The following is a 26,957-nucleotide window of genomic DNA, read 5'->3' as shown; positions in this document are numbered from 1 at the left end:
GTTGGCCCCCCCAGGTTAAATTGCTTTAAGGTAATGCATAACGTAATGCCATTAACCTCTCCTTCACTTTGGTCTTTTCAGTCTCCCTGTTTCACAAAAAATACAGGTCTAATCCAAACCAGTAACAGCCTGTGGAAAAATTACTGAAAAAATACAAAAAGATCCTGCTCCAGTATTTTTCAGTTCATAGGCAGCAATTCTTGAAGACAAGCAAAGAGCATTTGCACAGCACTAAAACTAAAATAGCTTAAATACTATACTAAAGTCTAAATACTGTACTAAAGACTAAAATACTTAAGGGATCTTGATTGTGTGGACATTCATAAGAACTTTTGTCCTTCATTTAGGCAATGAATGCTTCAGCACAAATCCAGTCAATGTCCTGCTTTGCCAGATTGCGCCGTTCAGCTGGCTTGTGACTCTGCCCTGCATGAAACAGTCCCTGTCTGCCCATCCTTCCATTCCTACCACCTTCACCTGACATCAAAACTCTTCTTTTTCCCACTGGAAGCTCCCTCCTCATTCCCTTTGGAGAAAGCACTTGCCCTCCAAACACATATTCCTACCTAGGGCAATTTGCATTTCACTGCTGTTCCCAAGCTTGTCAACATTTCTGAAGCCAGCACTAACTTCCCTGCAGAGGGGAAGGTCTGGGTCAGCTCTGTGCCACAGTGCTCCCCTTAAAGCTCCAGCAGTGGGGAGTCCAGCCCAGCCTCAGGAGACTCTGGAAGTGTTGTTCCAAAGGTGGCAAGGTGTGAACACTGGCACCTTTGGGGTGGAGGTGGGATACCTGGAGCTGGGAGAAGAGGAGAAGCCAGTTTCTCCGCAGCACCTTGCCTGTAAGCTCACGTCTTGCAGGTTGTGACATTTTTATACACTCCATCCTGAAGGTGCAGTTAATTCCTCTGCTTTTCCAGCCTTCCCTGTCCTACACCCACCCACAACCCACCCCCACACACACACACGTGCACCTCCTGTCTCCCAGCACCATCCAAAATTATCCAAGGCAGCCTGCAATGCCTGCCAAACAAGGGCCAGGGCAGAAATTTTTACATTATTAAATATATCCTGAACTTTCCATTTTCTAGAAAGTGACAAGCTATAGAATAATAATAAAAAAAGCAGTAAGAATTTGAGAAACTAAAATATCTTTCAGAGGAATAGATTAATTTGCAAGGAGAAATTTAAACTTCAATTAACTTTTCTCTCTGGCCAGCAATGCCATCTAGCAAGCCTTCAGAGCCAAATCTGTACTCACTCTTTCCTTAATAAGTGATGAGGAAATTAAAAATGACTTCTATTAACTTTCTACAGAAGTTTCCCTTTTAGAAGGCCTCATTTCTGTTTTTCCCATGAAATCAATTTCTGACACAGGCACACACACATAAACAGGACAAGTGCTCCAGCTTTTCCACTCATGTCTCTGCTAATTTCCATTAGCTCAACTCAGACTATCGCTGCAGTTCATCAATTTGGTTTGGAACAAATTAAGACATTATTTCTATCTCAGTAGCTACAGGATAATTCATTAGATTCACTGTTAGGCCCAAATTCAAACCACTCTAGTTCTGAATTGAAAATCTTCATAAAGGGTTCAAAGCCAGTAAAATCTATAGGATTTAATCTATATATCTATAAAATCTATAGGATTTAAGCATATGTTTAACAACAGGTATGGGATAAAGTTTATCTATACTGAATGGAGGCTTTTTTAAAAGGATCTTAATACAGAATAATTTATCAACAAAGTCTTAAATGACTCTAAGAACACATATACCCTGTAAATGCAGCTTACCACTGGAAAGTTTCAGTTAATCACTGCCACCCTGTTTGTAGAATATAAATAATATATTATTTATATATTATTATATAAAATATAATAACAATACATGATGTGATAAAGGATATAAATGATGACAGTGGAGATGTTGGGTCTTTAGAGAGATAAGTACATTGAGTGCCTACAGGAAAAGGTTTCTGTCCTTGATTCTACTGGGGACACTGTGACAAGAGAAAGTTATGAGTATTTTCTCCTCAAGGACACTGACTGGATTTGTTCTGGAGCATTCATGGAGTAACAGGCTCCTACTTTGGCTCCCACTACCTCATTTCTGAGGCATCTTGAATCACTGGCACAGCACAGAGTTGTGGCTGGAGAATCCTTACGTGGCCTGGATTAAAGAAAAGCAGTCATGACACAAGAACCATGGAATCAGGAGAGGAAAAAACCCAAACAGCCCCAAAACACAAACTCTAAAAATCCATGTTAAAAGATCTTCACGCTCTGAAGACAGAGGATACTCTATTGGATTTATTTTTGTTACTATCTTTATAGAGAAGTTGCCAAAATGCTTGGGAAACTGGGAGTGCAAAGTCCAGAGTGAATTACATGCAAACAATTCAGCTTTCTCATATTCCTTCACTGCAGTGAAACCAAGCTTCTGAATTGTTTGTTGATGTTCTTTCCCAGTAAGTGAAATCAGACATACCAAGCTCAAAAGGCTTCTTTACTTACTTGCTTTCATTTTTTAAGAAAAGCATAAAGAAAAGAAATAGAGGCAATGAAATACAAAAATAAATAAAAAATAAATCACAGTGAGAAAATGGTGCCACTTGAAAATTAACTTAAAACATGAAATACAGCCTGACATTGATGTATTGAAAGAATAATTATAAAAGATAGGCCATTCCCGTTTTCCACTTACTTTACTTAATCACATCTCTGTAGATATGGATTGATTCAGGCATTAATAAATATCTGCTTTACTAGAGTTCATTTCTTTGATTTGAGGCATCATGAAAATAGAATTTTCCAGTCATATCTTTTCTATTCATCTCAAAATGTGTAATGAGAAGCAACTGGCGCTCTTTGCATGCAATTTCAATTAAAATCCAACATTTCAAAAGAGGTTTTATCAGTATATATTTCTCATAGATATAACTCAAAATGACTCTGTGATGAAATTATAAAAAATGTAGAGCTAACTTCACAAATTCTTCATGTTAGATACTTTAGATTTACCATCATTGCCAAACAGATTGTAGTCTGTGGGATTCACATAATATTTGTGTCCTGGACCTGTTCCTCAGCAGCATTAGTATCTTATCACTCAAATCTTATTCCAGGCTTCTCAACACAGATGAGCAATTTAATAAATGTGTATCCCAAAAAGCAGATAACACTGCTTAAAGCATGTCTCAGTCATTTGGGGTTAACACATATACCTGGTATACTTAACTCATCCTTGTCTTAGCTGAGTGAACCTCCTCTGAAGTAAATCCTTGCAAAATTCAAATCCCCACATTAGCAAATATTAGAATGATGTACAGTGAAACTTATCTTGCACTGTAGCAGTGTAATTCCCTTAATTCCAGGAAAGATTTGGAAGTAACTAGGAATAAATTTTTGTTGTTTAAAATGCAACCAATGCTTCTCAGCTTGTAGGGGAGAAGAAGGAGAGACTTTAATAAAACAGTGGCAATCCGTCCTTGCTGTGCTTCAGAAACTCAAGTGATACCATCTCATCCCATGACACCTCTGCTGTTCCTGTTTTCCTGTGCCCTTTGCAGAGACAGGTCCAGCTGCTGAAGGAGCCACTGCCTGAGCTCTGACACAGCAGCAGGAATTCAGCAAATCTCTAAAACCACTTCTGCCTGGAAAACCTCTCTCAAGAGTTACCAATTTAATAGGAAATAAGCAAGGCCATCAGTGCCTGCTAAGTGCCCCAGTTAATGCTAGGTTGGTGAGATGCATAAAAATACACGTGGGCACCTCACAACCCATAATTAGTTTCGCAACACAGCAGAAAAGTGAAAAAGTAGTGTCTGCCTTTTTATAGCTGGAGAACTGAGGAACCTGGTATAATTGAGACATATGCTTTAATTAGAGTGGCACAGGCACTGCGTGGTGCAGGCCTATCACAGCTCCTCTGCTCCAGAAATACAAAACTCCAGTTGCCAAAGGAATGGGCACAAACCTTATGAGTGCCTAACTCGGGGACAGCCAATCTCCTTCCAGATCAGAGGCAGAAGCAGAAGATACAACCTATAAATTGTCTTGTTTCCTTCCACCCCCTGCTGCCTGTTTTACATGCCCATTTTCTGCACTCAGATGTATTTATGAGAAGGAAGAGGAGGGCTCTGATCCCAAATGTCATTGCCAGTTGTCAGAATACCCTTAACAAGCAGGTGAATTAGAGGTTTCACTGGGAAGGTTTGATCCAGCCTGAGCTGCTTAGTGCAGCCTCAAAGGCATCAAAGGTGAGGCCATTTAGGGGCCCTTAGTCACCATCCTCTTTGAGGTTACACATCTCCCTGTTTAATATGCTGAGTTATACTCACCAAGCAACAGCATGGAGCTGCTGACACAGTACTGGGGAGTGATTTATCCTGCAGGCTAATCTCCAGCAAAATGGAATGGTTTTAAAATCTATAAATACTGGGTGATTATAGACTGAAGACCTGCTTATGGTACTATTAGAATTCAGCTTTTTCAAAGGTGTATTTATTTTGGGTTAGTTTTACATTGGGGGAACCTGAAATGTGTTCTGGGAAAAGCAGGAACGGTAACCCTTTCAATAGAAGCCACTGAAAATTATTCAAAAATGGGATTTTTATAGTGTATCAAGTATTTCCACCAGGAATGGAGCAAGAATGAAGCATAATACGAGAGGGGGGCATGTCTCCATGCTCCTAATAGCAATCTTACTTACCTTGAGGTTTCATGGATTAAGGAATTCATCCTGTTTGCAGTTTTCAGTGAGAAACCTTGTGATTTACTCCTCTGGCTTGAGCTCTCCCAGGCAACACTGGGACATTTTCAAGGAAGAAGCTTCGTGCTGTTGCTCTGTTGAATAAAGAACTGCATGAACACAGCAAGAGCTCAGAGACAAATCCGGGTGGGATTATCAGAGACTCCCTGCAAGGCACAGCTCACAACATCAAGGCACTCAGCCCTCACCCTGAGCCTGGAGCCCAAGCCTGGGCCACTGGAAAAGCAAAGCCAGTCCAAATCTTATTTTTTAGAATACAGGAAGAGGCAGGTTACAGATTAAAAATAAAGGCTGTGTTTCTACCTCTGAAGCTGGGCAGTTTGTGAGGACAATGGGAGCCTGGTATGTTTGTTTGAGGATATTTATTCAGTTATGCTTCCTTCTGAATGGGACCACAAGAAAAATAATATGGGGCATGCACATATAAGTGAATTACAATTTCAGTTTAATTATCTGCTGATTATTTTCTTTTGAGTCATTAATAAAACTGACCAGTATTTTGGTCTGGTTACATTCGGGCTCTCATGGTTGCACTGGAACACGCCCACTATGGAATGGAACATAACCACTATGGTTAATGAACTCAGTTCATTAACACTGAATGAGGTTAGGCACAAATTTGGAAAGTGCAACATGCACGACTTGATAACCTGCATTATTTATGAAATCTTTTCCTAGGCAGGCATTCCAAAATATCTCTGGAAGTGCAATGCCTGTAGTGCCACGTGTTGTGGAGCGTACACAGCAATGCACAGGCACTCAGTTTGAACAGGAACTAATCCGTGCAGAAGATCCTGCCCTCTGTGCTTGTTAATTCTGTTCCTCCAAGCGATTTCTTGCTAATACAGCACACCTTTAGTGACAATCCGTGGCTTAAGCCGTGTAGCTCAGTGGTTTTAAACTCGTGAAGATGTGCACTAATCCTCTCTGCGCTCTGATAAATTGGCTTTGGTTCTGTTAAAAAGCTGAATTTGTGGAGGAGACCTGTGTTTGCTGGATGTCAGGGTCGTGCCTGTGCCAACGCTGCTCTCCAGTCAGAGGTTGTTCCATGGTGCCCTGCAGTCACCCAGAGAGGTGAACACAGCCCTGTACCTTCTGGGGGGCAGTCACGGTTTGTGGGGCTCTCTGAAGAGCATTCCCTCATTGAACCTTCCTGACTGGACCTTGAGGACCCATTGGTAGCAGAAATTTTCAATGTTGCCCTCTCATTACAGAAAATAGGGGTAAGAGAGGGAGGAATAACCAGGGCAAGGGGAAAGGCTCTCCCTGTTGTAAAAATGCCTTCCAAACTTTAGAAAATTTTTACAAGTAGCCAGTGTGATGGAGTAGTCCTTAATTCCCTACAATTTCAAATGAAATTATCAGAAGACAAGGCTTCTTTTTCAGACTGAGAAGGATTTGAATGGCTGAAGTGTCTTCCCTGCTGCTGCCTGCAAGCTTCCCTTCAGTCACATTCTCAGGCACTGCCTTGTGAACAGACAAACTCAGCATCATCTGTGACCTATTGCTACAACACCTACACCTTCTAGAACTGGAAATGACTAATGAAATCAAAGGCTCTGAGTCCAGTAGACCTCAGGGTTTTTTTCCCAGTGCAGTTTTTCAAAAAGCATTAAGTTGTGTCACAGCATTTGCTAAAAAATATCCGTCACAGTGCAGGTGACAATTACTTTTCAGTTGTAAGGCAAAGCTTGTGGGTAAGTGTATTATGGCCTAATTCCTAATAGTGCATTCAGCACATGTGATCCATTCTTTTCCTGGGCAGTTCATTGATGCAGTTCATTAATGCAGTTCTGTTTTAGCTCTTAGTTACCAGTGATGGCACAGGAGGGGATGGCAGGAGGCTGTTCCAGGGGAGATTTGGGCTGGACATCAGGAAAGAGGCTTCACACCAGGGGTGGCTGGGCACTGGAACAGGCTCCCCAGAGAAGAGGTCACAGCACCAGCCTGGCAGAGTTCCAGAAGTGTTTAGACAAAGCTCTCAGGCACAGGGTGTGACTCTTGTTGCTGTTCTGTGCTGGGACAGGAGCTGGACACTGTGATCCTCGTGGGTCCCTTCCAAATCAGGATATTCTATGATCCTCTGATTTTTCTTTGGCATCTGAATTCAGCTCCTAAAATATTTGTATAACAATTCATTTACCTATAAACTTCTTGATAAAAATTGGATAAAAGTCTTTAAAATGTTCACTCAGGATGATCGGGTCTGGAATGGAAACTTTTGTATTTGGTAGTGGCAGTAAATTTAGAGTAGTCACAGAATGAATTCCTAGTCACCACGTGGAGCACTGGAGCCGAATACACGGTGACTTTGCCACAGCTCACAATGAGAAGGATGCCAAAATACACAGTTAAAACAACAGATAGCTGGTGGGATTCTTTGTGGTCAGGGAAAACCTGATTCAACAATACTGCCTTCTTCTGAAGGGTGGTGACCAATTCAGGAAAAAACAACCTCTCAACGTTTGCAAGACTGACAAATTCCCAAAAGGTGGCTTCAGTCAATAATATCTTTAAATGGCTTATGAAATTCTGGTCCCCTCAGAGTTGCAGCACAAGAGAGAATTTCACAGCTACCAATGTTCAGCACCTTGGAGCTGGGGAAATACATTTGCATGTACATTTACATTTACATTTACATTTACGTCTTAGAAGTTGCTCTCACAGCAGGAAGGACAAGTGAAAACTTTGTTTCCTGTTTCCCTGGTTATGTGTATCAAGCTGATCCCTGGGAAAATTTCAGAGATCAGTTATTTTCTTGTAATGTTAAGGGCAGGTGTTAGCCAAGGGAAATTTCTCCTGGCTGTGCTGACGCCTCTTTAACCTGCAGGACTTCTCACAGCATCCCAAGCAGGGATATTTTGCACTCTGATCCTCCCACCAAGTGAGTCAGTGCCACAGTTTGTTGCAGCAGGTTTGCTTCCAAGTGGGAGCTATCAAGAGGCACTGAACAGTCTGAGTCATAGCAGCCACCTCAATATTATCCCAGCCTTTATTAGCTTTCCAGCCACCTGAAACGCTGATCTTCAGAATGGAAAAGGTGATGGGGTTAAAAGCTGGTTATTCCTGACAAATAGCTCATAATATCAGCCTTTTCCTTCTTTGCCTGCATCTCTTAAACAATAACACAAGCACCTACTTTTGAATGCCTGAATGTGTTTGGTTTTTTCTTTGCATGAGCTGTGAGCTAAAGCAAAGATGCCTCTCTTGAGCAAGGATCAAGTGACCTGTAGAATTCCCTCCTGACACACCATTTCTCTACAGCTCTGTGCCAGCAATGCTTTTTGTCCTGCTTCTGTCCCCTGCTAACTCATGAGGTGACAGAAAGTGGCTGCACAGGCTCTGGGCATTGATCTGAGCAGCTGCCTCAGAGACAAACCTGGGCCAGCTCTTTCCAGGTCTTTTCCCTCTCCTCCTGTGTCATCCCTTCAGCTTTTGGAGAGAAGGAGCCAGCTTGGGAAAGATGGGAAGCTATTGCACAAAGCTAAGTAAGCAAGATAAACATACTCCACAACAGCTGCACTTCCCTTCCCTATAAATCTTGGAATGTGGCCTTGAAATTGTTAATTTCAAGGATCAGGTAGTTTTTTTTTAATTTTTTTCAGTCAAGGATGAAATATTAAGTTACAGGCAGCAGGTCTGTGAAAGCGTGAATTCACTGCTCAGTCAAAAAAAATGCAAATCAAATCAAAGAAATAATTTAATACAATCTTTCCTTTGCAATTTTTTAATGAAAGAGCTGGATTTCCCTCTTAAAAAAAAAAAATTAAAAATTTATGCTTTGTAACTGCATACAGGGTTTGCAGACTTTTTAGTGCTTTTCTGGAACCCTGATGCCATCAACACAGGAAAGGGTTGCAAATTGTTTTGTCAGTGAAGCAGATGGATAAGTACTGGAGGGAGCTTGTCTGTGTGAGGCACAGGGAGCTGATGTTGTTATTATTGTTATTATTGTTATTATTGTTATTATTGTTATTATTGTTATTATTATGATGGACAATTAATAACAACCCTTGCTCTGCTTCTGGTGGAGACTTTCCTGTTGCCATAGACACTTCAGACCTGTCACACCTGAGTTCATGCAAACCTGAGAGTTGCACAAAGCTTTGTCCTGCCCAAACCATTTCTAATTTTTTTCTCTGTGAATGGCTCCGTGGGTTTCCTCCTGCAGGCCAGAAGGAAAGGCAGAGGCATTCATGGCTGCTTGTCAGAGAAACAGGCAAATCACTGAAAAACAGAATAGAACAAAGCTTTTCCAGTCCCTCACAGGGCACTCCATCATTTAAATGTGTGTCATCTGCAAGGTCTGAGTGCTCTTTAACCTCATTTACCCCGGAGAACTTTGGTGGTCTAGCAGCAGAGTGACTCGAGTTTTGTGTGCACATGGATGGCTGTTTTATCAGATATGCTCCAGAATGAGAATTCAGGTTTTACTGCATAACTGTAGATCCCTAAAGGTATATTTTTGGCTTTTAATCCTGCTAGGAGTAGAAAAATTGTTATTATTTCTTCACATTATCTTTCTTTTCTTGGAACAGGATAACGTGGATCTTGGTGACCTGATGTTTTCACTCTGCTACCTTCCAACAGCTGGTAGACTAACTATTACAATAATAAAGGCAAGAAATTTAAAGGCAATGGATATCACAGGAGCATCAGGTAGGAATGAATTTAATGCTCAGTGTGGATTTCTATCCCATTTCCCTCCCAAGGCACAGAATTCTACCCTGTCCAAATCCCAGAATGATTCTTGAGAGGAGGGTTGTTACACTGCAAGCTCTGCTTGAGTACAGGAGTTGATGAGAAATAAATAATACATTTTAGTTTGCTTAGCTCCAAGCAACAGTTTAAAGTAAGTTGCTCTCTCGAAGAGACTGCGAGATTATTATTTCCAATGCCCCTGTAATTCAGAGCTGGCCAAAATGCATTCCCAAGGCTGGGAATTTGTGCGGCAGACTGTTAGAGCTGTGACACAGAGGCAGACTGGCCCTCTCTGGCAGCCCCCAAGAGCCACTGAGCCAGCTCTGCTGTTGCTGGCATGTGGAGAAAGCAGTGATCACCCCAGAATCCTTTCAGCAACCCTTTCAAAAGCCCACAATAAAAATTATAAACATAAATAAGGTTTCATAGACGACTTTTAAATACTAGCAGGGAGCTGTAGAGCTCTCAGAAAGGAGCTACAAAGAAGCAGCTCTCTTTATTCTACCTGCAGGACTCTAAAAATAATTATAATTCTCTTGAGAAATACAAGCCACTAATTGTTGCCCTTTGAATTGTATTTAACCATACATCAGTAAATCCCGTTGTGAAAAAGATTGTCATCTTCTGTCTGTCCTACAAATCTAACAAGTAATTAGGCTGCTATAAATAGGTTGATACACAGGCTGTTGTATAAAATAGTCATGTATAACACGCTTCAGTGAATATTTTAATACCCTTTGAGGAGCTGGTACACAACAAAGAGCTTCTTGAACCTAAAAAGTTCATTATAAGCAGGTAAAGCTTTCAAAGCTGCACTGCCTGCCGTGCATTCCACAGTAACAGAGAAGCTCAGATCCCAGTCAGGTCCAGGAGATCAATCCTGCAAGCAGGTATGGGCACACAAGAAGTGTCCCTTCACTTTCCATCTGCATTTGTCGAAAATCAACGTTGTTCTTGTGACCCACACAGATCCCTACGTGAAGGTTTCTTTAATGTGTGAAGGAAGGCGGCTAAAGAAAAGGAAAACTTCCACCAAGAGGAACACCCTAAATCCCGTTTACAATGAAGCCATAGTCTTTGATGTCCCTCCAGAAAACATTGACCAAATTAACTTGTCGATAGCTGTTATGGATTATGACCGGTGAGATGCCTGTAGCTGTCGAATGTTGGCTGGGAAAGTCTTGCACGCTAGATTTGCACCCAGAAAGAAAGTTGGTTTTATTTTCCCTGTAAGTGGGGAATTTGTGTTGCGTTGAGCTTGGTAGAAGCCTCCAATTTATTTTGTTTTGTCGGGCAGAATTTCCTTACTAGATTTTTAAATATAGATTAGTGATGAGTGACATCAGGAAGCTGCATCTGTGCCCAGCAGAACTGAGGTGACTGGGCATTTAATCGTTCTGTTTGTGCATTTCTGCCAAGCCTTTGCACACACTCCCCATTTATAAAGTTGTGTCTCAGAGCCTGCTTGCCTTTGCAGCTAATTACAGAGCACGGGCAAAGAGCCTTCTGTGTGCTACAGTGGGGGGGGATATCAAATTGTTCTGAGCAGTGGGCAGCGCAAAGAGCAAACCTACGCATTTCCTAGCGCACTATAGTCTCCAGGCAAGCATTAATCCTAAAAATCCACAGCTGATATTTCTGATGAAATATACCAACGGTGTGGTTCCGAAGGTAAAATTTTAAGAAACAAATATTATGGACCATTTTCACAGTGTAGGTCACAATGAGGTCATTGGAGTTTGTCAAGTAGGCAACGATGCAGAGAGCCTAGGTCGCGACCACTGGAACGAAATGCTCTCGTACCCTCGGAAGCCCATCGCTCACTGGCATCCTCTTGTGGAGGTAAGGCTTTGATTTGTTGCTTCCCCCCTGCAGCACTTGTGAATATTCTCCCACACGGCATTAGAAGTTGGACAGAATTTTGTGAGCGAGCTCGAGATCCGCGCGCGTGAGGTAAATCCTAGAAAAGGGTTTGGAAACGCTTTAAAATTGAAAGGTGACGCATGAGTTAAGTCTGCTCCTTTCCATGTTAGGGAGACAGAAGGTTATTTTTGTCTATAATATATAGACATGAAAACACCAAACATTGCACAGTTGAGGGTTTGGTTTTGCCTTTTAAATAAGATCTTGGGTAACTTTCACTGTTAATTGATGGAAAGAAAAGGACCTTGTTTACAGAACAATCAAGACCAATTTTCTTTTTATATGCAACAGCCTAATTTGACTTCTTTTCTTGTAACAATATATCATCCATGGCACTAGCACATCTCAAAGGATGCCTAACTGCACTGAAAAAAAATATGTTTAAGTATCTCTGGAGATCTGAGGCGCTGATAAGAAGCGACACAATCAGAAAAGCTTTTCAAGGTTCCTATGTTTTTTTTTGTTTTGTTTTGTTTTGTTTTTTGTCTTTAGGGCCCTATTCAGCAGGAATGTTATGCAGGTCTTCTGCGCTTGGATGGCTGCCGAAGAGGCTTCCTCACCCTTTTAACCTATTCAGCAGAAATTTGGCATTCCTGTTGAACTCTTTCTTAGCCATATCCTCAGGGGCTATTCCACAGAGTCCAGTGGGGTAAAGATGTCCTTTTAATCCCTCTGTCTAATCCTCTCCCCAATACAGGGAACACTAATCCTGGTTCATGAGACACAGAAATTCATCAAAGACCGAACTAAATTGCTTCCTAAAGTTACCCTGGCTTATTCCCGTTGTTGCTCTCACTGGCTGAGTCAGGCAGTACTCCCAGTCAAAGGGAAATATCTTGTTTATGAGCAGCCCCAGAGTTCTCCTCAGTGCTGAAAGACAGGAAAGAGCACAGCACCCACACCAAGCCAGGAATGATGCTGTGGGCACTACGAGGCAGGCAGTTCTCAGCCCCTCTGAGTTCACTTTCTGCACCAGAGTGCAGCTGGGTTACCACAGTGCCACTGAAGATTTCCCTGCCTGAAATGAGCACCGGCCATAGGCAGTTCCAGAAAAGATTGGCAGGCATTATGAAGATGCTGCAAGCCAGGAGGAATCCCACAGTCTTGTCCTGTGTCCGTAAGGAATTGCGTTTCCTGGTGCCTGGGCTCCAGGGCAGCACAGCTGGAGCAGGGAGTGCCCAGGGGCTGTGTGGCAGGAGGAGAGCTCCATGCCCTTTCAGCACAGCCAGCAGTGGGGCAGCTCTGCCCAGGGCTGTGCCCCCAGAGCCAGGGCAGATGCTGGCTGAAGTGCCACGCTTGAAATGCTGACCTGGGCATTTGGGAGCTCTCAGCTGTGGCCAAGAGTTGATAGGAATGTTCTGGCACAGCACACGAGGTGTAGTGTAAGGGCTGCTATTGCCCAGAGCACAACAAGTGTCTCTTAACAGAAGTTGTCTACATCCTTATATCCAACCTGTCTTCCCTCTTTGATAAATTTCATTGCAGCCAGAGCCCACAATTAGGTTTTGACAGCTCTTCCCTTTTCGCAGGCATCCTGTTCTTTTCATACATGCCTGGCTAACTTCTTTAGATTTCATTACTGTGGATTGCTTTTCATGTCACTGAAAGCTAAACAGAGCCATATTTTTTTTTCCTTCCCAGGAATCAAGTGGGGGAGGGTGTCCAGCGCATCCAGGCTGTGCAGAGAAATATATACACAGCATATCATTTTGGTTCCTGAATCAGGACTAGACTCAGCGAGAGCTTCTGGAACCTCTGTGGCCACAGCCATAGGACCCTGAATATTTGCTGAATAGGACCCTCAGTCTTCTACTGTGTGAAGAGCTATTGGTTTCAAGTAGCGTGATGTTATCCACTTGTAGCATTAATTCTCCAGCTGACACTTCTGCTACTGATAGATTATTTGTATGGTCGTAAGCATTACCCAAATTCAAGTCTTCATTTCTGTTTGGTAGAATAACCCAGGTTCCACAAGCAAAATGACAGCAGTGTAAACCAACAAATATGGGAAGCAGCAACAAATATTGTCCTTGTATTTGCAAAAAAGGTGCAGTATTGTGAATGGTTAGCTTTCTGAGTATTTTTTTTTTTTCAAGAATGATTGCCATCAGATATTTATTTTTTGATGACAAGTTGTGTCCTCAGTGTCAGCTGGTGCCTCCTTTCACCTGACATGAAAACAAATTAATACGGTTCCTTGCAGAAACCCTTCAAATCAGAAAAACTGTAAAAAAAGTTCTGCTGGGTGAGAACAAGATGCATATGGTATTTGAAATGACAGCATGTTCTTTGAGAAAGGAGATAGCCATCTGTACAACATGGAGGTTGTTAGTCCTCAACCTTTGGAGATGATTTTCCAGTCGACGTTTCTGAGTCGTGTCCACGGCGCTGCAAACTGTTGGGAGCGTGTCCCAGGTGGCAATGATGGATCATACAAACAAGCACACACACCCCATGTCCTTTGAAAATGCTGTTCCAAGTCTATAGTGCCTGTGAAGACTTCCTTTATTATTTGTGGTAGAATTAGCAGGGCTGTTTTACATGATGGTATGTTGTAAATTCTGACAAATTCTGACCATTAAAAGAAAATGAATCTGAGCACTGCATTCTGTCATGTAATGAAATTTGTGCCCCAAAGCAGGAGACCCTGGGATAAATTTTTTCCCCACTTATTTAGCCACGCATGGAGTTCTCTCATCCTCCAGTGTTTTCTACAGAGAACTTGACTCACGTCTTTACCTGGGAATTTTTTGTTTAAAAGATGCAAAGTATGGATGTTTTCTACAACAGAGCTGTCTGCTGTGTGCTTACAGAGAGGGAGCCCTAGTTGTTAAGTAGAGTTCGGATAAATTAATGTGCACACACATTGCTTCACATCTTGTATGTGACGAATGTTCACCAAGAGTTTTGGATCTGCAGCTCTGCTGACACAAATTATGCATGCACAGATTGAAGAAATATCTGAAATTTTGGCCTCAAGTCTGAAAAGTTAGTCCCATAACCTATCAGTGTGGATCTTCAGAATTCAGAAAATCAGAATTACTTGTGAGTAAAGAATGTCTTGGAACTTGCAGGAGATCTTGGATCTGCTGTGAATGTATGCTGCAGGTATAAATCCAAATTCCTGTATGCACAGCGGTTTTCAGAAATCTCTTGCCATGCTGTGCAGAGCACAGCTGCCACAGGCAAGGATATACCTGGCAAACTAAACAGCACTTCCAAACCTGCCCAAGCACAATTTCAGGAGGACAACCGCTGGGCATTTCCAAAAGAATGAAAATAATGTTGCCATGGCAGAACTGTTCCACTGCACCTTCAGCTTTCTATCAGGAGGCCGGTGGTACATGACAATGTGCATATCTGCTCATGCATGAGCCTCCCCTGGGGCAGAATCCTGTGCTCTTTACCCAGGCTCATCTCCCAGGAGCCACAGAGAGGAGATGGGCCTGAGCAAAGCAGGAGGAGCTCTTCCTTTGGAGTGGAGTTCTGTGATTTCCCGGATAAATCATTTCTGCATCTCACCTCTGCCCGGAATGCAGAGCCAGGCACGCTTCCCACGGCAGCATTAGCAACAGAAACTGCTGGGAAGGGGAGAACTCCTACACAACAGGCTCAGTGTGTCCCTGGAAAAGTGCAGGAGCCTTTCTAGGATTTGTCCCCAGCAGCTCAAAGGGGCATCAGCTGAAAAGTGGTATCATTATAATTGCCAGTGGGTTGCAGTTCTTCTATTTTATTGCCATGCTCGGTTTATTTAATGCTCCAGGGTCTGGCATCAAAAGAATTATTTTGAATGGCGTTCTACTAAAACAGGGAAAGAAATCTTTGTGACAGTGAGCGTTTAAAGTGGAATCCAGCAGACTTCAAAGGCTTAGAGATGAGGAAAACCCCCTAAATTTATTGAATTCTCAGAATTTTTGCTCATGACTTGCAAATTGTAACTCAGGCTGTGGCATTACTATGTGCTTTTTACAAATACCTGCCTTACCATAGTAGTGCATCTATGGAATGATAGATATTTTCTATATTTGGATACTTCACTCTTCACCTTTATACTCCACTTTACCAGTGATATTCTCTAGATCCAAAATATTTTTGTGTTCTGGTTGGCCAGTAGACTGCTGCTGCTGCTGTCTTCAGACTGTATTACAAAAATACCACAGCCTGCTGGAAGGACCAGAGGATGGATAATTCTGCTACAAACTCAACTGGAAACCCGGGGAAAGCTATGGTCCCAATGCCGCTCAGTCTCTCTTTTCTGAGCTGTGATCCTCAGTGGTAAATTAGCAGCAGACTCACAAGAATGATTTCAAAGCTGAAACCCTCATTTGTTTTCTTATTTGCTGTGAATGCATTATTACACTGTATGACAAGTATCATAACTCTAAAATAGAAGAGAAAATTGCTTAGAAATGCATCTCAGCAAGATCTTAATCCCATTTTGCTCTTTAACAACGTGCTATTAAATGGTTACTTTTAGTTTTCCATAACGAGCCCCGGTGCCAGGTGTTGTTCTGTGGAAAAGCAGTGAGTGGCAATGGGAAAACCTCCCAAGTTTCTGACAGTGAGGCCGAGTCCCACGAACAGTGGCCTGATAATCCCATGACAAAACACTCACAGCGCAGCTGAGTGCTCAAATATTTCTTTATCTGCTTCCACTGAAATCACAAGACATGAAAAGCATTGCTCTTTCCTTTTATTTCGCTTTTCCCTGCAAATAGCCCCGGCAGTGGATGAGCAAACATTCATCTCAATCTGGGGAAGTGGGGACTACAGAAAACAGAACAGAAAACCAATATGTAGCACAGAAGACCTGGTGTTCAAACTGTTGTTACCAACCATTGCATGGCTCAGTTTTCCATGCCAGCAGGTCCATAAAACACAAAAGCAGCAGGTATGAGACACTTGTTACATCGAGGTCCAATTTAACAATTTAACCCCTGGTAGGGGAACTCCTGGATCAACACAAAATGAAACAACAGCAAAGGGCAATGCAAAAGAGTGAAAAAAATAGAGGTTATTTTAGTCCACCCTTCTTGGCTTGAGAGGATTGTTGTTGAGGGGGCTTTTGGGTTGTTTTCATTCTTTGGTTTGGTTTGGTTTCATGTGTTTTAAGCACCAAGCGTGGTATGTAGCTATATTAACATGAGAACCCAGAGCCACAGGAGATATATTGATTTACATGTTTATCACCTGGCAACATTTGAGCACCTGAGGGGATGTGTCTGCAATTGAAATTTAAAAAAAAAAAAAATAGTTGAAAACTCTTTTGGTTTAAAAGTAACAAACAACAAACGGGGACCAGGAAATTCAGTTGAAAAATCTGTTTGGCCCAGCTAGAAATCCATCTGAAATGACTTTGCTGTTATTACATTTTGTTTGAACAGAAGGAAGTGAAAAAAGTAGATCAGGTGACTCCATCTGAAGTTTCATTGATGAAATGCTTTTTTTCCCCCTTTAGAACAGTGCATTGCCAAATGATGGCATCTCAGTATCAGAAGGGAAAACAATGGATTTCTTACCTAGTAGGGGGAAATAAAAAAGCGTGTAGAGAAGGGAATCCACAATACTGTAGAACTGAAGAGAAGGCCCCCGTGCTGCAAGAAAGGGCAGCAGGACGGACTTGGTGACAGCATCACCTGGAATCCTGGTGCCAGCATCACCTGGAATCCTGGTGACAGCATCACCTGGAATCTTGGTGACAGCATCACCTGGAATCCTGGTGCCAGCATCACCTGGAATCTTGGTGACAGCATCACCTGGAATCTTGGTGACAGCATCACCTGGAATCCTGGTGACAGAACCAGCTGGAATCCTGGTGACAGCATCACCTGGAATCCTGGTGACAGCATCACCTGGAATCCTGGTGACAGCATCACCTGGAATCTTGGTGACAGCATCACCTGGAATCCTGGTGACAGCATCACCTGGAATCCTGGTGCCAGCATGGTTCAGAGCTGAAGTGACAGCCCTGCTGTGCCAGGTGCCCAGGGCTGGCCAGTTCCAAGGGCTGTGCTCACAGCTCCCCTGCCATGGCTGGGGTGGGCAGGGAGCCCCAGCTGGAAGTTCTCCAGGGCCCTGCAGTTCTCCAGGAGCGCATCCATCTCCTCGGAGACCCGCCAAGGGCGGGGAAGGTGCCGCCGGCGGAGCGAAGGCACGGAGGGGAAGGGGATGTGAGGGTTTGAAAACATCTGAGCTCTTCATTTGTTCATTCTGCCTGGGCTCTCTGGTTCCTGCTCCTTTCTGCTCAAACCTGGACGTTGTCCAGGGGAGGTGTTTCACTCATCCCCGTGGCAAAGGCGCCTGGAGAGAGCTGCGCCGTTTGGGTATAATTTTGGTTTTGATAACACATGAGCATTGTACTATACTTTATTATTTCTTGTTCAATAAATAGTCCTGGTATCTCTATGTTTCATGTCTAATTTTGGAGAGCAGGGCCGTACCTGTATCAAGGCTCTCTCAGTTAGGGTGGGCATTTTGTTCGTTTAGTAGAAATAATGCATGATTCCTTTCGCAGTGGTGGTTTGAGGGACAAAAGAATTCTTAATTTTGTAATATGTATTACAATCTTCTAAACACGAGTTAAAATGTACTGTGATTTATTTATATAAATCTAGTCTGAACAAATAAGTTTTGATCTTAATAAAAACTGTAAGAAATTGTGCAATTGTAATTTATTACTATTTTGTATTTAATAAATATTAAAGTTCAATTCATTATTCAGAAAGCCAGCAAACACTTTGGGAACGTTTTTGCTCAGTTTTTCTCCACAGATAATGTGCTTTGATAAAGTACAGGAGGCCAGAGAGAGAAAAAGCTTTTAAATTTACAGCACTCACACATAATTTAGGAATTTGGATACTGAAACCTCCTCGTGTTTCATCCCATGTCGAAAGTCATCGTGGCAGAAAGATTATTTGACATATCAGTGGTGAATCTCATCTATGTTTCATATTAAGAAGAAAATTAAGGAGCTACAGAAGTGCCTCTATCAAGTGACTTTGTGTTAAATTACCAAAATTGGTGTTTAGCATGGCATGCTGGCAAAATTAGCAATCCTCCTGTCAACACGCAGCTCCAGGACATTCCAAGAGGTCCCCTGGCAGAGCCCAGAAACAAATGGAGAAGGGCAAAAATATATCTGGTGTGACCACACAAACTGCACCCAGAAAGGCATCACTCTTGTCCTTTTTCCTTCTCTTTTACACCAAGTGAGCTTGCACAGCATCAGCAAGAGCCCTACCTGTGCATGACCTATGAGTCAGGAAGAGCCTCTCTGTGTCTTTAGGGATAAGCTCAGCCTGTCCTCATTTGGAAGGTCTGTCCTGCTTGCACACACCACGTTAATAAAAGGCTGCTGACGTGTGACACGAGGCACAGAACAATATTTCATGCCATCTGAGAAATTAATTTGGTTCTGCTCTCTTCTCTTAGGGAATATTCCATCGCGGGTGCATGGAAAAGAAATGAGAGCAGGCCTGGAGTTTGGTAGTTGATGCTGTTCTTAATAATAGGGATTTTTAGTGCTCTGAATGAAAAGGGAACATCTTTAGGCCCTGAACAGACTCCTGTTTTTCCATGGGTGTGCTGGGCTACTGGGAGATGGAAGATAGACCAGGGGCACCTCTACAGGCATTTTGTCCCTGGCAGTGAATGTAGTGATAATTACCCCTCTCTGTCCCAAAAATCACCACAAAATGCACCTCAGCAGAGGAGGTGTATGAACTTCAAAGCTGTTTTTAATGTCTTTCAGTAATACTGGTTTGCATGTCTCTATTTCTTCCTTAATAAGCAAGCAAAAGCCTCTTCCTCTGTCAAAACAGGCCCACACATCTCTCCTTTCCAGACACTTTTCCAGCAGAATCATCCTTTAAGACTTGGAAAAAAGGAAAAAAGGGGCAGTGGTTGCAACACCCTGCTAATGACTGCAAGGCAAGGCTTGGGAATCCTCCCTGGAAAAGCCTGATCAACAGCAAGCCCTGTGATCCTGCATGGCTCATCAGCCAGGAGATGGAAATTAATGGAGGTGCCTCATTAGCCAGGAGCTTTCCTGGCCTCTGCCCATGAGTTCCCTCAGGGGGAATGTCTGGTGAGGCCACAGCACATCCCAAGGAGCACCAGCACCAGGAGGGACAGCAGTGGCATGTCCCCAGGAGCTGAGGACAGGAGTGTTAGAGGGAAATCTGCACCTCAGGAAGGAGCAGAGAGCTTCTAAAGATCCTGTCAGGAAACCTGGTGACTGCAAAAGTAACCTTCCCAGGGAAGGCAATCACAGAGTTTCTTCTTCTGAGAGCTAATTCCATCCACCTCTGACACTGGAATTTGTCCCAGTGGGCCCTAGCAGAGGTTTCTCATGTAAGCAACACTTGGTTTTTATTCCCTGATTGGTGTTTTTATATTTCCATTTAAATAGAATCACATCATTCTCTGGGTGCACTTATGCATTTATCAATGCCATATTAATTAACCACACACTTCAGTCTAGCCCACCACACCATCCAAAAGGTCATGGCTTTAAACCACTTCATAACATGCCAAAAAACATTCAGTGAATTCATGTTCCAGTACCAGCACGTGTAGGAAAATCTGGTAATGTTCCAAGACATCAGAAGTGCCTGAACAGTCTGGTCCAAAGAGCTTGACTAAAGCTCATATTTAATATCTGATATTAAATTCATTTAGAAGTGTCAGAAATGTCAGCAAAGCTAACTACTGTTAGGTCCTCACTCAAAGATAAAACTGGCAATAAAAGTATTTTTGTTGGAAAAACTATTCTTAATAATAACAACAAATTCCATACTGAACCTTTATTTTGTGATTTTCAATTTAGCAGGCAAAATCCCGTTTCAAGAATGTTACTGTAATCCTATCATTTATATCCTGGTAACTGACACAAAAACAGTTTTAAAACAATATATTAAATAGAGTTCACCTACATTAGGTCTCCCAAAAATGGGATATAGTTTTAATAACCATCTTTTCCAAATGCAACAGTTTGGATCCTTTCCAATAACTTTTGCCTTCTTAAAAAAAAGAAATAAAATAAATAATAATATATCATTCCCAACATAAAATAGTGTTAAAAATAACCTGGATAATATTTGAAGAATAATCTCAGAAAACAACCTTTGATACTGGGGTTTCCTCACTTCACAACCTCAGCTCTCCAAACATGTTGGCATTTTCCTTTCAGTTCAAATGGCTTTAATACAGACCAAGTTTCAGGAAAAGAACAATAAACCCTCAGAACATCTTTTGTAAGTCTGGCCCTGAATCAATTAGAAATACAGGTACAATTTTGGACAACAAAGAAGTTTTTCTATTCTTAGCAGGAGCTGAGGTTTGCTGTCAGATTTCCCCCAAATTAATTCATTTCTTGCATCTTTACATCTTTACATCTTTACATCTTTACAATTGTTTGTAAATGCTCCAAGACTTTTTCCCTTTCTACACTACTTAAATTACTTGAAAAGTTAAAGTGGATTGAAACAGGAGCAGTTTCCAATATGACATTGGAGCTGTATCAAGGAGGTTACTTCCTCCTACTTTTACTATAAATCCATTTTAAATAAAAATTCACTGTTCCAAATAATAGGTTGAGATAACTCAAAAAATAAAATAAAATAAAATAAAATAAAATAAAATAAAATAAAATAAAATAAAATAAAATAAAATAAAATAAAATAAAATAAAATAAAATAAAATAAAATAAAATAAAATAAGTCCTTCCTTCCATCAGGAGCTTCTTTCTGATTGGGTGTGGGGCTCTGCTGAATTGCTGTTCCATTTCCTCCAATGTGCAGTGCCACTCTGTCCCACTCCCTTTTCTGCCCCTGTCCTGCCAAGGCAGAGCAGCACATTTCAGCTGAACCTTCCAAATTCCTGCAGCTTCTCTGAGACCATTCCCCTTGGAAATTCCATTGCAAGCAGAAATAACTTCTGAGTTGCATCTAGATACCTGCCTGATGGATTTTCATTTTAATTTTTCATTTTAATTGTTGACTCGTTTGGTTTTTTGGTTTTTTTGTTGTTTGTTTTTTTTTACTTCCAATATCTGCGTTTTTGCCTCCTCCTGTCCTCAAAATCTTTCCCTCATCCTCTTCCCCTCAGTGATGTTTGCTGGACTGATGGGTTCAGCTCTTCTCATTCTTCACATGTAAAGATCCTGGCAGTGAGCTGCTCCAGCCTTTACTCCCGTTTCATCTGCCACTCACTCACTCACTCACTCACAGCAATAACATTTTCATTACAAAGGTGGGTATTTTCTCCTCAGGTAACAGCCCAGAACTGTAGGGATGTAAGGGCTGCCTGCAGAAGGTGAGGACATGATGGAATTAAGTTGCCAGTTTTCAATTTAATGATTTAATAGTAATGGCCGGGCCTGAAACACTTTTGAGGAATGCTGCAAAATCCAAGGTGACAGCAAATCACAAAATCAATAGCTACTCATGTCTCCTCCTAAAGACATCAAACATTTGGTGTCCTCAGTGTTTGAATAAGCACCTTAATAAAATGTTTGAGGCCATAACACAGCCTGAGATGTCAGAACATCCTGACACCTGTCTAATGCAATGTTCAGCCACACAGAGAGCAAACAGACAAGTGAGAGAACTGTGTTTATAAAAGAGTTACCAGAGGATTCAGTGAGCAGACACAACTACCCAGCTATCCCAAATAACAACAGTTAATTGAGAAATGTCTTCTGGAAGTTTCATTTAAACCAAAGTCACAGCTAACTCTAATGTTGCTGTCTTTTAAGAGAAAGGATCTCTGAAGAAAGGAGATTTGCATTTACAGCTCTGTATTAATTCCCTTTCTCCTTTGGCACCTGCTGTGAGCTGTTTCAAGAAGGGTAATTACTTGTGACAAAGAAAATAGAAAATAATAAAGGAAAATAATAAAGGAAGCTGTAAATCTTTATTTGTTTTGGCTGCTGAGTAACCCCCACATTTCAGGGTTTAGGACGAGTCAGCAGCACTTCAGTGTGCTGTGCTCAGAGCTAAGGACTCCTGGCTCCTCACAGAAGTGAAACATCTCAGAGTAAGGCATTATCCTGTTCCAAACCTGCCTCCTTTCTCTTACCCACACTCTGCTGTTCCAGGAGTGTTTCCCACAGCCTCATGTTCTCTCGGTGGGCTCTGTTTGCTGGCAGATGCAGGGAGCAGCTCCTCTGGGTGCCTGAGCTCCCACCAGGGCCAAACCTCCAAAGCAGGAAACAATTGTCTAATTGTCTTTTTTTTTTTTTTCTTTTTTTTGGGTTTTTTTTGGGTGCTTCTTTTCCAAGCATATAAAATAAATATCAAGTAAACATCCAAATAAAACCTGAACTTGCTGAGGCAGAAGGTTCAACGCAAAACATTAAAAAAAAAAAGAGAATAATTCCACCCAAGCCACTCATGCTCCATGACAGAGACCCCAGGTAGAAATTATTATATCTACATAGAATATCTACATATTATATATGTATGGATATATATATATATGCATATTATATCTACATAGAATATCTACAACACTCTTCCAGCAGTTCATGTGTGATACCACATTACCTCAGTTTAATTCACCTTTCTGCCTCAAGTGTTCCAGCAGTGGTTTTGTGTTTGTTTTGAATTTCCTGGTGAGTACCAAGAGTGTGCTGCAGACTATGCCCAAAATAGCATCTGGTTTGTAATTACTGTCTGGAACCTAAATTGCAAAAACCTGTTGCTCCATGAAAAGATATAATTATTGAAAGGATCTTTTATGCATGGTTTGTCTGCATGCTCAACCATCAATTAAATCATTACCATCTAATCCTGCTCATAAATAGAATCGCACAGATTCCCAAATTCCTGAACCTACAAAAAATTTGTTTCCAAGTGAAAAATTACCACTTTTATTGAGCAACTAAAGAAAAGCATAATTCCTCTGGAGGTTGAAGCTCCAAGCAGAGCCTTTTATCTCTTTTCTTCATGGAGGGCTATACAATCACCAAGTCATTAATTGAGGGGTAAAATCAAGTCTGGTTTATCCTCTGCAGGTACGTGGGATAAAAGTTAATTGATCCCAAACTTGTTTTGTGGGTACCAACCTCCACCTGCTATTACAACTTTTTGCTCTATAGTTTTATCCAGACTTCCCAATTTTGGCTTTCACTAGTATATTATTTTTTCCTGCAAGCAGAGAAACACCTCAGACACTCATAAAACTTCTGAGTTTCTTCATCCTGATCTGCTTACCAAAGGAGCAGGACAGTGCAGGGGGTGCATGAACACACATTTTTGTGCTGCCCAGGGCTGTGTGTCAAGCAAAATCAAAGGAGTGGTGTGTATTTCATGGGCTTAAAAAAAAAAAAAACAGAAATGTTTCGTATCCTCTTGATCTCCTTCCACCTCCTGACACAATTCCTGTGCCAAGTGTGACAGCGTTGTGCCAGGGATGCTCTGCAGGGAGCCAGAGAAGAACTCAGTGTTCCCTTTTGGGGATCTGATGGAAAGAGGAGCAGAGGGAATGCAGGAGGCACTCACCCTTCCCTGATGGATCCTTCCTACCATCAGCACTGCCTCCAAGCTGATGGACAAGCTGTGTGAGACCTTGATTTTCTAACCTTTTCCCTTATGCTGCAGTGCCTTAAGGACAGCTCATGTCTGATACAAACACTTATTTTCCTCCAATGTACAGATTTCTTCATCCCTCTGCTGGTGTTACAGGAATTCTGAGTATCATGGATGTAAAGGCCCCATTTCCCCATCCCCAGCAGGGCTCAGGGCTTTGCAGCATTTCCTTTGATCTGTCTGTAACTATAAATCACAGCCTGGGTAATCCTACCAACAAATCCTCCTTAATGTTGTATGTTTTAATTAGCAGAGCCATAAACACGTTTTCCAGCCAAATATGTCATTTCATGCTGGTGTGGTGAGTGGTGGGCATCACTCCCGATTATGCAGAGGATACTGAGCAAACCCAGCCAAGGAAAATGACCTTCTTCTATCATGGATCCTCACATCATTCACTGTGTCTCTGGGAAAAGCCCTGCATTGGCTTTAGAAAGATAAAGGTTTGGGTTTTACTGAACTGGATGAATGAATTCCAGTATCACTTTAGACAAAAGAATGCAATCTGATATGAGAATTTTGCCTTCAGTCCTTGACATTTCCTTCTGCACTGCCTGCTCTGGGCATTCCTCTTCCATGCCTTGGTTTGTGTTCTGGAAATAAAAGCATTTCCCTTAAGCCAAGAAAATGAAAAACAGAGGGCATACCCTGGGAAATGCTAAGAAAACTACAGTGTAGATCTATTTCTCATCTCCAAAATAATCTTACTTCATACATCCTCTTAAAAGTAATTTCCTCCTTCCTCTGCCTTCCTGTAGCTCCTTTGGCTGCACTTACATAGAAGGTTTTCCCTGGGTGTTTATATTTTTCATTAGAAGTGTATTTCTCCTTCAGACACAGAGAATTTATTCAAAACGTGTCCCGCTAATCATATCTACTCTAGAAAAATGTATTTTAAAGGATCAGCCATTTATTTCATCTTCTCAGCAAGGAGCATCACTGCCCTAATGCAGCAGGAAATGTCTCCCAGAATGTCACCTTTATTTATTATTATTTATTATTATATTTATTTATTATTTATTTATATTTTACTTTATTTATTATTATTAGGCTGGATTTTGTGTGCAAATGTGAATATTGATATAAATCCACATGGCTGGGTCTGAGGCTCTAATCCCTGAACATAACCAGGGAAATTAAGATCAAGGAGAAATCACTTCCAAGTGGCACAGAGTCTGTTTCTACCCCTTCCTACCCCTGGAAATGGACTTTGGATGCAATTCAAGACTAAGTTTAGTTCCAGGTCAAAGCCTATCTGTGGAAGTTCCCAGGTATTTGTTCTGCCTCACAGCTGATGGGCAAAGCTTCAGCTGGAATCCCATCAGATGGTTTTGTTTCTGCAAAGATGGTGGAGTGGACAAGGTGCCTGGAATGGTAAATAAAGTCTTGAGTATTTGGGTGAGAGTTTATTTTAGGTCTAATTTTTAAAAAAATGCTATTTTTGCCTTTTTAATCTAAATTACTCCTGAAATCATATTTAGAGAAAATGGAGATATTTCCAATAGCCTTTCATTATGTTTTCCCAATTGTAAATAAGCCACTATAAAATGCCAAAAAAATGTGAAAAGGGAACATTTACATAACATGGTAAGCATCATTTAAGAAGTTGTAATCTTCAAAATTTTGTTCAAGTATGATTATCTAAATTACTGACAATGCCAAAGAACAGTAATGAAAGAAATCCTAAAAGTACTTGGAAACCTATAAATCTAAATACAATGCTTTTTTTTAGAGAATTTGTGTCATTTTATATTATTTCCTGCATAAGCTGTAATTATTTGAGCAAGACCTGCCAGTGCACAGTCAGGAACATCCAGGACTGTTTCCTCTCCCTTTTATTTCCAGCAGACATCTGTTCAGCTGAAGGCCAAGGCTTTTTCTCTATTTTCTTCATTTTTCATATAAAATATAACTGGGTATCCAGGTCTTCTTCAGACACTGATTCTCCACTGATTCAGTTTTGATAAATTGCTTAAACTCTTGTCACCTCCCAGATCTAATCCTGTTGCAAATCTCACATAAATACATCAATAGCACTGAAAGATTCAAAACTTTGGATTTGGGCACCAAAATTCCATCCAAAAGCTTTGGTTATGCCTTTAAATGCACTCTGGTTTTTAGTGGCACCAAATATCACATTTATTTTTGTCAGTGTTACACCTTCAGAATCTTTTCTTGCAGTCAAGGTAGAACCAAGGCACTGGATGAGCAGCTTGGCTTTCACTTTGTTTCTGGGAAAGTATCTGGGGAATTCAGAATGTTCAGGATGAGAGAGTATAAATGAACCCATCCATATTAATTATGTTTAGGCTTCAAGAGATTTTTCATATGGCCTTCACATGATCTATGGTTTTTGAATTTGTGACTTCTAATATACCTCACCATTTCTTTTATTTATATTTATCATTTCCTGTGGTTTTGGGGGTCTGGTGGAGCTCACCTGGCAGATTCCACGGTGCTCTCAGGCAGTGCTGTAACCTTGGCACAGCCACAGATTTGAAATGGAGACAATTAAAGCCCTTCTTTCAGCTTTAATATCTGGAGACCTTCTGGCCATCTGCTGAGAAACCACAAAGTGCTGCTGGCTCCATCCAATCCCTGAGGGAAACTTTCCATTAGGTTTTCTGGAAGGCTCCTAGTCCAGACTAAGCTGGAATCTGTGTCTTTCCAAGTGCTGCTGCTCCCTCACTGCAGAACAATTCCTGTTACAGCTTTACATTGTGATTTAAGCAGAGTTTGCATGGCACAGTCCCTCCTTTTGCATATAATCTAACCCAGGAAGGCATTAGTGCAGTCCCTCAGTGACTCATTAAAAATATTTTAATCAAGTTCTAGTGCACTTGCCATGCAAAGAATGAGTGCACTATGCTATCTCATTAAAAACAAAACAAAATCAAAAAATCAACAACAAAATCCCAATTTAGAAAAAATAAAAATGTTTTAAATAGGGCTCCAAAGTCTTGAAAGAATA

General features: G+C 41.5%; 1 protein-coding gene across 3 annotated transcripts in view; it reads left to right on the top strand.

Moving 5' to 3' along the window:
* SYT9 (synaptotagmin 9) overlaps window positions 1-13,991 on the top strand; it is a 63,389-nt gene extending 49,398 nt beyond the window's left edge. The window contains exons 4-8 of one of the 3 annotated variants that reach the window (XM_058830206.1): window positions 9,311-9,431; window positions 10,443-10,614; window positions 11,186-11,315; window positions 11,889-12,045; window positions 13,038-13,141. In XM_058830206.1, coding sequence (XP_058686189.1) covers window positions 9,311-9,431; window positions 10,443-10,614; window positions 11,186-11,315; window positions 11,889-11,996 — 531 coding nt within the window. In that variant the 3' untranslated portion in view covers window positions 11,997-12,045; window positions 13,038-13,141. Of the gene's footprint in view, window positions 1-9,310; window positions 9,432-10,442; window positions 10,615-11,185; window positions 11,316-11,888; window positions 12,046-13,037 lie in introns of those variants that run through there. The other 2 variants (XM_058830215.1, XM_058830224.1) reach the window with 2 other exon arrangements.
* Window positions 13,992-26,957: the final 12,966 nt, after the last annotated feature.

This window comes from Poecile atricapillus, chromosome 1 (genome assembly GCF_030490865.1).
Source record: "Poecile atricapillus isolate bPoeAtr1 chromosome 1, bPoeAtr1.hap1, whole genome shotgun sequence".
Lineage (NCBI taxonomy): Eukaryota > Metazoa > Chordata > Aves > Passeriformes > Paridae > Poecile > Poecile atricapillus.
Note: the sequence above shows the minus strand (reverse complement) of the source record. Positions and strands in the feature narration are given on the sequence as shown.